The 12,261-nt window shown below is 43.9% G+C and overlaps 1 protein-coding gene across 2 annotated transcripts in view; it reads left to right on the plus strand.

Moving 5' to 3' along the window:
• PTPRE (protein tyrosine phosphatase, receptor type E) overlaps positions 1-12,261 on the plus strand; it is a 158,141-nt gene that overhangs the window by 117,931 nt on the left and 27,949 nt on the right. For both annotated transcript variants that reach the window (XM_018562687.1, XM_018562761.1), the window contains 5 exons: positions 4,719-4,795; positions 4,897-4,933; positions 7,448-7,545; positions 9,159-9,278; positions 10,510-10,670. In XM_018562687.1, the coding sequence (XP_018418189.1) occupies positions 4,719-4,795; positions 4,897-4,933; positions 7,448-7,545; positions 9,159-9,278; positions 10,510-10,670 (493 nt within the window). The remainder of the gene's footprint in view (positions 1-4,718; positions 4,796-4,896; positions 4,934-7,447; positions 7,546-9,158; positions 9,279-10,509; positions 10,671-12,261) is intronic.

The following is a 12,261-nucleotide window of genomic DNA, read 5'->3' on the forward strand; positions in this document are numbered from 1 at the left end:
TTCTACTTCCTAATTTTCTCCACTACCCCTTACCCCACCCTCCTCTTCTTTCGGCTCCCCCCCCCCCCCCCCCCCCCCCCCCATAACCCTAACACTAACTTTGCCTGTAACTCCAATCCTAACACTAACTCTTTCTGGAACCCTAACTCTCCCTCTAACAAAAACCCTCTCTAAAACCCAAACCCAATAAGCATGATTCTTCATTTATCCCGAACACAGATCCTCTCTGTAACCCTAACACTAACTCCCCTGTAATTCTAGTATTAATCCTCATTAATACTAGTTAATCTAATATGTAACCCAACCCTATAACCCTGACTGACCCTGTAACCCCAATACCAACCCTTCCTGTAACTAATTTTCTCTGTAACCGTAACTCTAACACCAACTTTCCCTCTTAACACCCTGTCTGTAACCCTAACACTAACTGTGTCTGTAACTCCAATCCTAGCATAAATTATTTCTGTAAGTCAAATTTAGCACTTAAGCCTTCCTGTAACCCCAACAGTAACCCTCACTGTAACCCTAACCCTTCAAGCAACCCTAAACATTCCCTCTCTGTAACCCTAACATTAACTCTCCTTGTAACCTTAACAGTCACTTTCCCTGTATTTCTAACACGAACCCTCCTTATAATCCTAACACTATTCCTCTCTGTAACCCTCTATGTAACCGTAACACTAACCCTCCCTGTAACCCTAACACTGTTCCTTTATGTAACCCTAATAGTAACCCTCCCGGTAATAATCACACTCGCCCACTCTGTAGCCCTAACACTAACCCTCCCTAGTTTAGCCCTAACACTAACCCTCTCTAGTTTAGCCTTAACACTAACACTCCCTAGTTTAGCCCTAACACTAACCCTCCCTAGTTTAGCCCTAACCCTTCCTAGTTTAGCCCTAACACTAACCCTTCCTAGTTTAGCCCTAACACTAATCCTGCCTAGTTTAAATGTAACCCCTTTTTTGCATATTGAGGTCTCATGCGCCAGCATCCAATGCACAGAAGACCTGGCCTTCCAGTGCTCAAAGATACCAGCGCCAATGTCTCAGCTCCAGAATCTTCTGTTTCCTAGTAATGCCTCAACTGCATGTAGTTGTAGGTAGTTGTAGCGCCATTTTCAGTCATGTGGTGTCCAACCTCCTCCCCATTGAGTTGCATTGTATTGCTGGGTGTTCTGTGTAATCACACTGTCATCAGTTGCCTATGTAGGCCTGTACAATTTGTATCGCCTGGGTGCGTAGAAATTTGGATGGATATGTAAATGTGCTGTTGTTTCTGGCCAATATGGTGAATACACGGCACGTGTCAAGGAGCATTGTCAGCCCATATCAAAGTGAAAGTGAGATCTGACACCATAGAACCTATTGCCGCAATTGTGTAACAGAGTTTAACAGGTCTTTAATCTATGAATACATTCCAAGAATGAACGCTGCTTTATGGGTGTGTTGTGCCCAAGGCTAAGAACACATTCTGTGCTTGTGTGATTCCGTCTATTTTATTCTTAAAGGACACCTGTCATAAGAAAAATAATAAGGATACCAATGCTGACCTCTTTGGGAAAATACTAGCTGCCTGGCTGTTATACTGACCCCTTGGCTTCACTGGTTTCAGTGCCACTGACCAGGGATAAGTATGCAGACCAGAAAAGTGGGAGTCCTTATCTACATACTTGTTCCATTGAGGCAAGAGGATTGGCATGACAGCCAGCCATGGCAGCCTCCATGGGTTTTTTTTAGCATAGGAAAGAAGTATTTATTCTCTGTGCTCCTCTGCTCCATCTAGTGGCCATATTACAGTATTACATTACATTTGACCTGAAAAGAAAAGTATTGATTTCTTATGCTCCTCAGCGCCATTTAGTGGCCATAATGTGGTATTTTCTGAATGTTGCATTCAACCTGAAAAGAAAATTTACCAAAAACGTTCGTTTTTTGCCTCTATTTTTACACAATGAATGTTTACAGAGATTCACAGGGGGAATAGCTCTCCCAGTTGTTTAGACATAGGACCCCAAAAGTTCCCAGAACACCAAGTACTTTTAACATGCAGGGAGAAGCTCTGCTTTCTCAAATCCCCCTACAATTGATCAGACTTTCACAGTGAACACTGTCACCTTAGCTAAGCTTACATGTTAGGAAATCTGCTCCAGGGTCACTTACTGCAGTTTATATCAGTAAATCTGAGAGTTTGCCAGTAAAAATCATTGTCTGAGCATGAGATTATTTGTAACATAAAAGCAATTAGAAAGGACTAATGGACTATAGCCCCCAAACAAATACTTCTATGAGAGAGAGTCTATGGATTCAGAGTTTATGATTGGCCACCCGATATATCGCTATTCGTCTTCATACACATCACAGATTGGGCAGTTATTAATATTTAAACACAACAAGTTATAGCGTGGAGATCTCAAAGTGGAAAGCACAGGCAAGAGACAGCAAAATCCTATCAAATCTAAGAGACAATCCTGGATGAATTATGATGGTGGTCAGGGTATTGCAATCAAATACTTATATTAGTGGACTGTTCCTTTAAAGGACCTGTCTTGTTGCACACATCAGATGTTCCGTGGACGTCTGTGGGGTTTACAAGCTAGGTATACCCTAACGAGGGGTTAATACATGATCTAGCTGATTACTGCTCGCTGATAGAAATGTGGTTTGTGTAGGTGTTATTTCTAAATAGGGAGAGATAATTATCATGGAGGGAGTCATCGGTATGCTATAAAAGACTTTCATTTAATGCTATTGCAATTATAAAATATGTAGAAGCATTTCACGCTGCTTTGCTCATTAGTAAAGCTGGCAAGGTGACGAGGAGGTCCCAGAGTACCCTCCAGCTTGTCTCTGTACTTTCTACGTCCACTGCAGAAAATGAGTCCTAATACTGCTATAACTTCGCCAGGTCATTGCCTGTTCTTTTCCCATGAACTTAATAATTCAGCAAGTCATTAGAAAACACCACTGGATCGAAATGCAGCACAACTTCCCAACGTAGTGATTAAAAAGAAAAACTTTTGCTCTTTCTTCCTCCCCCCCAAAAAAAGTTTGGCCTTTCCGGCTTCTCTCTTTCTTTTAGAGATTTGGAGAGATGGACCCCTGGTGTTTTCTAAAATACGGCATCCCCGTACTCCCTGCAACAGTACACTGAGCTTTGTAGCAGGGATGCTGGTGATGCAGAAATTTCATAACTCTGCTCTATGCTGTGCTTTACTGAGTATGGGCCCATTCATGAGTATGGGCATGCATTGCAGCTGGCATGACAATGCACACACATAGGTGTGAATGTGCCCTTATAATTGGTCACACTATAGCATTGCACTGAGAGCACATAACCAAGCGTTTAGAGCACACCTATTATGCGGTACCATGCACTAGTTGTGTTGCTTTACTATTAAATAGCACCCCAACGCACCTCCCGTCAGCTGTGCATTGCAGCCCAATGTAGGGTACCCCAATACCATGCATTGCAAAAACGTAGTGCATGCAAAAGGCAAACATCCATCCTTTTGAACAGGTCTTTGGAAGGAAACCTACGAGAGCACAAGAAGAACAAGCACATTCCATGCAAATGGTGTTCTGGCTGGGATTTAGACTGAGGACCCCAGTGCTGCAAACGCATAAGTTAGACTCATCTCTTCAAGGAAGCCTATCCCACCTCAAAATAACCGCTCAACCATCACGTTCTCAAACAATTAATCCCCCACACAGCTACCTCCTCATGTATCACTTGCCCCTCCCTTTTAGATTGTAAGCCCTCACGGGCAGGGCCCTCCTTACCATCTTGTCTTGAATTGTATTGTTAGGGCTGCAACAACTAATCGACATAATCGATTATAATCGATTATTGAAAAAGTTGTCAACTTTTTCAATAATCGATTAATCGGCTTCTGATTGGTTGGCCCTGTTCACGGCTCCACACACGCTGCGCGCCACACCTCCTCCCCACCTCACGCTCGCCGCTGCCAGACCTGCCCGCATCCACGCTCCGCACCTCCTCCGTGCCTCACACTCACCGCCTGCCCAAATCCACGATCGGCACAGGGACGCGGGGAGAAGGAGCCATTTTTTAAAATGTATTTTTTATCCGATTAACCGATTAATCGAACTTAATAATCGGCTAACTAATCGATTTTGAAAATAATCGTTAGCTGCAGCTCTATGTATTGTGATTGTAATGTCTTCCTTAAGTACTAACCACTATGCAATACTGACCATATGCCAGTTGGAGAGCATTTATCTCACATCCTGTCCCATTGACAGTGGTTACAAAGACAGGACGTGACTCCAGGTCAGATTAGATAAAGTGAAAACTGAGCTGGCTTCGCATCTTTGCCATGCGGTAATGCGCATCAAAACTTGCATTCTTTCACACATTAGCGCACCGCAATGGTGTAAAGCTAGCCTTACCTAGGCTTCATACCTATGGGTCTGCATTTTCCTTCATTATTATATTGCTTTAGGTAGGTGCCTTGTCATAGCTTAACACGCCTGATTCCCATAACGTGTGTTGGTGGATCAAAAAACAGACATCATTGCACTACACCAATGTGAAATACCACCATTGAAGACAATAGCTAACCCCTGAGTGTGCATTGACGTGTGGTGACCCTATAGGTGTGAATTGGCCTATAATGTCTCCTGACTGTAACCAAGAAATCTCCAAGTCCCCTGGAAACTATTTAACTTCATTTCTTTTTTCCCTTTTGTTCTCAGATGACCACTCCAGAGCCGTGTTGACGCCGATTGAAGGATGCGTATGTTCAGACTACATTAACGCTTCATACATTGATGTAAGAGCCGTGCCTTCCATCTGTTCCCTGCGTGTTCTCTTCTCACTTCTCTGCACAGCTGATGCATATTGCATCTCCTCCTCTCTCTTTTCTCGTTTCAGGGCTATAAAGAGAAAAACAAATTCATAGCAGCTCAAGGTAACTAAGCGAACGTATGAGAATTCAGATCTGGGAGGTGCGCTCAGTAGAAACATGGGGGTTGATTTACTGAAGGAGTATAGGCTGTTCACTCTGCAAGGGAATTTCCCCTTAGCTTAGTGAAGCTCTGCTGACTTCTTTTATCCAATTATGTGCAAGCAAAAATATGATTTTTTTTTATTTTCACATTTTCCTTGAACGCAGTTGCAAAGCAAATTTTCACCACATTCACTAAGCTAAGGGAAAATTCAACAGTGAACATACTCTACTCCTTTGGTAAATCAACCCCATTGCCTAGGCAATCTCAGGTTGGCCATACACTGTATTATTTTCTTTGTTCAACCTGAGGGGTTGAACGAATATTATTACAGATTCCTCCATCAATACTAACGAGCCCCACTGTCTTCATTGTATTCTGACAGTGGCTAACGGATGCTGCCAGAATACCCAACCAGAGCCAGTAGCTCATTGGCTGCTGGGTCTGTTTGTTCGAAGATTTTCCGACCAGCTCCTTCGATGAGCTGATCGAGGGATGCCGGCCAAACGGGTGCTGACAGCAGCACCCACTGTGTGGTTTTTGGCCGTTTCATAAAGAACTGGCCAAAATTCGTATAGTGTATGGCTAGCTTAAGAGTTCATATTGTACACACAAGCATTTTAATACATTAGGGGTCTACCCAAACCGCTGTGTCATCACAGATCCTTTAACAAGTGGGGTAACGCCACCCCACTTGTAGTCCAGTCATTCTTCCTCACGTCCATGTTACTGAATGTCCGTACCTCACTATGAAGAAAGGACGGGTGGGAGAATCTGCAGGAGTCAGAGAATTGCCCCCACTATGTACTGAGTCACTGATCGCGGTTGAAATGCTTTACTACCTCCAATGCAAAACAATCATAAATTCACATTTTTGATGAAGATGTGTGCATTTATTATTATTTTTATCCCCCAAAAAGCGGACTTTACCTTTAAGCCATTCATACCGTATTGCTCAGCACTGTAAACACTTATGTGAATGTACTGAAACAGGAAGAGACAGCGAATATATGGTATTGTTTTTTCTTCCCGCCCTATAGACTTCCTAAGTGAAATGTGTGACATTCCACCCTCATTGACAAGTTGCTGTTCATTAAGAGGTGTGCGGTGTGCGTCACGTTAGGCTTGCAGAAAGCACAGGGCTTTTTTTAGGCTTAGGGCGAGGCTCAGGAAATGAATATAAAAATCTGCCATTGAGTCCTGTACGACACTCGTACAGCAACCGTCTGGTGGAAATGTGGACAGCAGGGACTTCCACTCCTTTTGCAGCTTGTATGTTGGAATCCTTAAAATGTGCCTTTTATTAAATAGCAATATAACAAATACGACTGCCATAGCAATTGTCGTATATACTGGATTTGTAATAGGAGTTCCCTCAGTTTTTTGGTTTTATTACCTTTTGATTCTACAAGTAAATCTCTTATTTTTCCTCTTCAGTTTCACTTTAACTGGGTGACAACGCTGTTCATTCAGATATGAAATTACACAGAAGTGTTGCCACTCTGTGGACAGGGTAGAACGTATTCCCATCCCATAGTGTTGCACTAAGAGCACAGTATCTGTAGTTTTAGAGCACACTATGGCATATTGGAATGCACCGCACACGGGGTACACTGATGTGTTGCCATTCATTCTTAATGGCACCCCAATGCACCCCCAACAATGAAGTGCACCTAGCATGCAGTGTATTGCATTGTACAATAGTGTATGCTAATAGCATGGATGCCCTGCCTTTTTTGTGCACAGAGCTGCAGTCATGCTAGAACAGAAAGGACCCTTCCTCAAATGGTTGTCCCAGGGTTGGAAGCACACAAATGTCTTTGTTGTAGCATTAACTGTTCCCTTTACTGGAAGCACCTCAACTCAATAACTTGAAAGCTTATCCACATACATTTGGTCATATAGGGGTTGATTTATGAACCGTTCGCACAGCGGACAGCAATGTGAATGAGATTTGCAGCTCATTGTGGCCACTAGATGGAGCCGATAGGAATGCCCTATGCTCCTCAGCTCCATCTAGTGGCCATACAACATAGAAGATATTGCTCGCTGTGCGAACGGTTTATAGGTCAACCCCATAGTGTAAATCAGGGGTAGGCAAACTCAGACCCTCCAGCTGTGATGTGACTACAAATCCCATGAGGCACTACAAGACTCTGACAGCCACAGGCATGACTCCCAGAGGTAGATGCATGATGGGGTTTGCAGTTTCACCACAGCTGGAGGGCCAGCATCTGCCTAAACCCCCCCCCCCGGTATATATGAACATGACTTCAGCCACGTTCTGGGTCCAAAGCAGGTGAGCTCAATGCATGGAACAAAATGTATTCCATAGGCTAGTGTCCCAAATAAGAGGTTTCCTTTAACGTAGAATTTCAGGTTGTTGTGAAAAAAACAAAACCTAAATAAAATGTATTCAAATAAGAAGCAAAGATTTATGGGTCTGACATCCAGAACTGATGGTATTCCCCCCACAGGTCCCAAGCAAGACACAGTCAACGACTTTTGGAGGATGATCTGGGAACAGAAGTCGGCGACCATAGTCATGCTCACCAACGTGAAAGAAAGAAAAGAGGTGACCTTCCGTTTATTGGAATACATTAGTCTCTCTCTCTGCAGGGTTCCGCCTCGTGTTCTGGCACAGAGCCAGTGTTAAAGTTCAGGAGATGTAAGAAGGGGTGAGGCCGCAATAAGGAAATGCTGGTGGGAATGTGGCATCAGTGCGACTTGCATGTTCTGTAATTTGCTCCAAGGTTGCCCGAGAGTGAAGAACGAGGCTGGTGATGATACCATGAGGTCTCGCTTCTTATGATTTATGGCGATGGGCTCTTTCTGAATTTTAATACATGGACTACAAAGCATTTACTGCCTTGTACAGATAACACTAATGGCTGTTGAAGAAGATTGTTATCACTGTGTTTGTCAAGGTTAAAGAGGAAATATAGTCATTTTATGCAGACGGTGGGGACAAGAATGCAAAGACATTAAGTAATTAAAGCCAAATTCAAGGCAGATATGAAGACATAGTATAATGTAATGGTTTACTCCTTTAAAAATAATTCAATATATTCCTTAAAGGCCAAGTTTACGGTTTAGACCAGGGGTGGGGAACCTACAGCCCCTCCAGCTGTGTGGAAAATACAAATCCCATCATGCATCTGCCTCTGGGAGTCATGCCCGTGGCTGTGAGAATCTTGCAATGCCTCATGGGATTTGTATTTTCACCACAGCTGGAGGTCCGGAGGTTCCCTACCCCTGGTTTAGACCATGTTTCATGTCACAGCCATACCTAGAGTGTAACATGACACGTGGTTAGATCGCAACCCCTCAACCCCTTTCCAATCCCCACCACGTACCTGAATTGTGGGTTTCTTCTCCCCACAGGCGGCTGGCATCTTTTGAGTTTGGCATGGAGACTGCAAGTTCAGTCCGCCACCCTGGCAGAGTTTTCAATAGTGTACAGGTGTGCTGACATCCATTCATACTTCCTCCTTTCCCATTAATAAAAGTCCATACCTCAGTATGGACAGGGGCTGAGAGGAAGAGTCTGCAGGAGCCTGAGCATTGCACCTGCAATACACTAATCATGGTTGCAGGCTCAAAGGAAAAAAATCATAAATTATTTTATTAATATGTGCGCAGTTTTTGTTTTTTTTTAAAGCTGGACCTTTTATTCAGCCAGCATAAGTACCCAAATCTTATTATATCAGCCTCCTGTCATGCCTTGCAGAGGCAGCAATGGAAGAGGGAGGGGCAGCACTAGAAACCAATCAAGCTCTGCTACATGCACATGTGCTTACGGTGAACATGCAAGTGAACATTCTGACAGGAGCAGAATTAGTGACTTATCCGTGTCTTCCTGCTCCTTCATTGTCCAATCAGCAGGCGGGGAGGGGACACTACTGCATTCCTTAGCTGTAGGGAAATCGAAAAAAACTCTCAAAGTGGAGAATTTATAAAAGCCGAAGCAGACAGAGTCTGGAGCAGTTGCCCATAGTAACCTATCAGCTTCTCTCTTCAGTTTGTTCAGTTAAGCTTTGAAAATGAACGAGATAAACTGATTGGTTGCCATGGACAACTGCTCCAGATTTTTTGTCTGTTACAGTTTTGATAAATTCCCCTGAAAATGTGAACTATCTTCTTACATCTTGAATGATTTTAATCACCTCTTTCATCTTTTTTTTCCAGGACAAATGTTACCCATACTGGCCTGACCAAGGCTGCTGGATTTACGGTAACATCAGAGTCTCTGTGGAGGACGTTATTGTCCTTGTAGACTACACGATACGAAAGTTCTGCATACAACCTGTAAGTCATTAACACATCACTTTTTTCTTACTCAGAATTTGGAATCCTGATTGGCCTCATAAGTCATTGGGATCTACAACATGTGGGGCAAATGCTAAGTTGTGAAATGCTGCAGGAAAGGAACGTTCATACTGGCTATCAGGGATGTTGTCAGTATCCCAAAAGACACCCCTGGGCACCTAGACTGAAACGCTGTGGGCCTGGATGAAAAGTGGATGTACTTGTCCTCTCTTTCATCCCTTCCCTAATCCTTCTCCTTTTTCTTTGCTGTCTTTCCTGTTTTTGGGTCTCTGTTCCCTATCCCGCTTCTCTCCTTTAGTACTGAGCCATCAGCACTCCAGCTCTTTGCTCATAGTGTGGGGTAGTGGGAAAAAACGTTTTGTTTTTTAAAGATGTTCTTATTCATGAAATTATCTACCCAACATAATCTAAAAGAATTGCAAAGGAAAATGTTGTTACTAGTGATGCACCGATATATCGGCCGCCGAAACATATCGTCCGAAAATGTCACTTTTGGCTAAATGCCGAAAGTTCCATTTTCCTGTCGATACATCGGCGCATCCGTGATTTCTTTCCTCCCCGCTGGGCGCTGCTCTGTGTCCAAGCGGGGAGGAGAGAAAGTGACAGCCGGCCGAGTGCTGCGGGACAAGAGCGATGTGAGCGGCCTGTGTCTCTCCTCCCACACTGCTCGGCCGCCTATCACAGTGGGGTAGAGCGGTGTGGGGGCGGAGACAGCGCTGTCACAGGAGGCTGGGCTCTCCTCCCTGCACCGCTCGCTCAGCCTCCTGTGACAGCGTGTCAGAGAGGAGAGCAGGCTACAAAGACTAAAACCTGGGCAATTGGTAGAAGACAGTTCAGGGCACTTCAAAGACTTATGACACTTAGTAGAAGACCTGGGGCACTTAGTTGAAGACCTGGGGCACTTGGTAGAAGACCTGAGTCATATGCTTTGGCTGCCAGGGTCTAGCAACACCCCTGTTACCCATATCACATCTTAGCAGTTCATGGTGTTTAAGATTTTCTGCATGTAAAGTAAGTTTTTAAAAAGCAGCAATCCTATGTGATTGATCGCTACAAAATTAATCATATTAAGGGTTAAATCTATATTAAACTCAGTTCATGTGTCTAACACTTTTAAAGCAACCTTTTTCCAAATCCCCTTGCTGCTCTGTGTGCATGCATAGCATGACTTGAATAAATCTAATTTTTTGCCCCTCACCTTACCATACAGGTCCACGATGGCTGCAAGGCCCCCAGACTGGTGACACAATTGCACTTTACCAGCTGGCCTGACTTTGGAGTCCCTTTCACACCCATCGGCATGCTGAAATTCCTTAAAAAAGTCAAATTTCTCAATCCTGCCCATGCCGGACCCATCGTCGTTCACTGCAGGTGAGGAATAGCGGATGTATATTGTGATGGAAGACATTGACAAGCGTGTGCATGATAGATCCATCTGTAGAAGGTTCAGGAGATTGTCAGAACAGAAGACAGTAAAAAGTTCTAATCCTGGCCAGTTTTCTACACGGAACTCACATCTTGTTGGTGAAGGGTTTGCGGATAAGTGACCATAGTGTGCTGAGCACTGTTTGCATCGCATTTGACTACCATTGAAATGCCATAGCAATCACTGGAAGACAGAGCACGTCTTTGGGTATATGCAGGCCCGGCGCTACCGCAAGGCAAGTCAGGTGGCCGCCTGAGGGCGCTGCAGGGTGAGGGCAGAAAAAACAGGGCATTTTGACACGTATTTGTACTTGGCAAAATGCCCCGATGCTTGCACTATGATTTTTTTTTTTTCATTTACCTTCGGTGCGGGAGAGCAGCGGCGAGTCAGCCCTGAATAGACAAGAATCCTAGCACCGGCACTGGGTATATGCCCTGCCTTTAGAAGGTTGGACACTAAGGAAATCACAAAGCACAGCTCCTCCTAATGGCTTCGATCCCTGCACATACCATGCATGGCCATTTTAGCTTAGAATGGCACCCCAAAGCACCTAACCAGCACCACTGCACTGCAGCGTATAACCTTTTCCCACTCTATCCAAAAGAAAAAATGTTTTGGATGGAGTTCTACTTTAACTGAGCATGCCTGAGCCATAAAGGAAACTCCAGAATAAAGTAGGAGCGTCTCCTGTTGTGCTCAGTGTCATATTATTATATTATGCTATGTGAATTGAATGAATGTCTTGATGGGAAAATTATTGCGCGATATAATAATGAAGGTGGTTAAAGCACATACAGATACGTGAATGGACCCTTCTGTGCCATTGCACTTTCTGTGTTGACTTTTTTTGGCTTTAAGTGTAAAAAAAAACCCCTAACAAATTGATGTCTTTTATTTTCTCCCTTTTTGCTTGTTAAATATACCATTGAACGTTTTTTATATTTGTTATATAAATACAAATAAATATCTGATTAACTTGTCAGAAATTCAGAGCTGTTCTATGTTCTTGGCACACTTCCTGTGTTATCTCAAGATTATTTAGTCATCTGTGTTCTTATCTTGGACTACAAGTGAATTAGTTCCTGTGCTGTGCATAAGAAGACAATGGGAGTGGTTGAGTAGTTTAGTGGGCAGGGCTGACAGCACTCAGAAATTCAGAGCTGTCCTGTGCACACTTCCTGTGTTACCTCAAGATGGGTAGTTAGCCCTCCTACGGGCAACAAAATAATTAGCCTTTATGTTGTGGTAATGGGAAAGTGGGTGGGTCTAAGTGGTTTGATGAGAAAACTGGGCAGGGCTGACACCACTCAGTCCACACATTTGCTGTGTATAGGAATTTGGAGCTGAGTGCATTTCTAACAGATCAAAGGGTTTTTTTCTGTACTTGCATGGTCTTCAAAGGGATAAAACAAGAGGAAATGTGCATTTATTTCATGAGTTGTTGATTGCTGCTGCTGGTCATCCGGGGGGTGGGGCACCTGTATCCACTTCTGCTGGTCGGGGGGGGGGGGGGGTGGGTTCTTGCTGTTTTGCCGG

The sequence above is a fragment of the Nanorana parkeri genome, unplaced genomic scaffold (genome assembly GCF_000935625.1).
Source record: "Nanorana parkeri isolate BGI_ZX_2015 unplaced genomic scaffold, ASM93562v1 scaffold2, whole genome shotgun sequence".
NCBI classification, from domain to species: Eukaryota; Metazoa; Chordata; class Amphibia; order Anura; family Dicroglossidae; genus Nanorana; species Nanorana parkeri.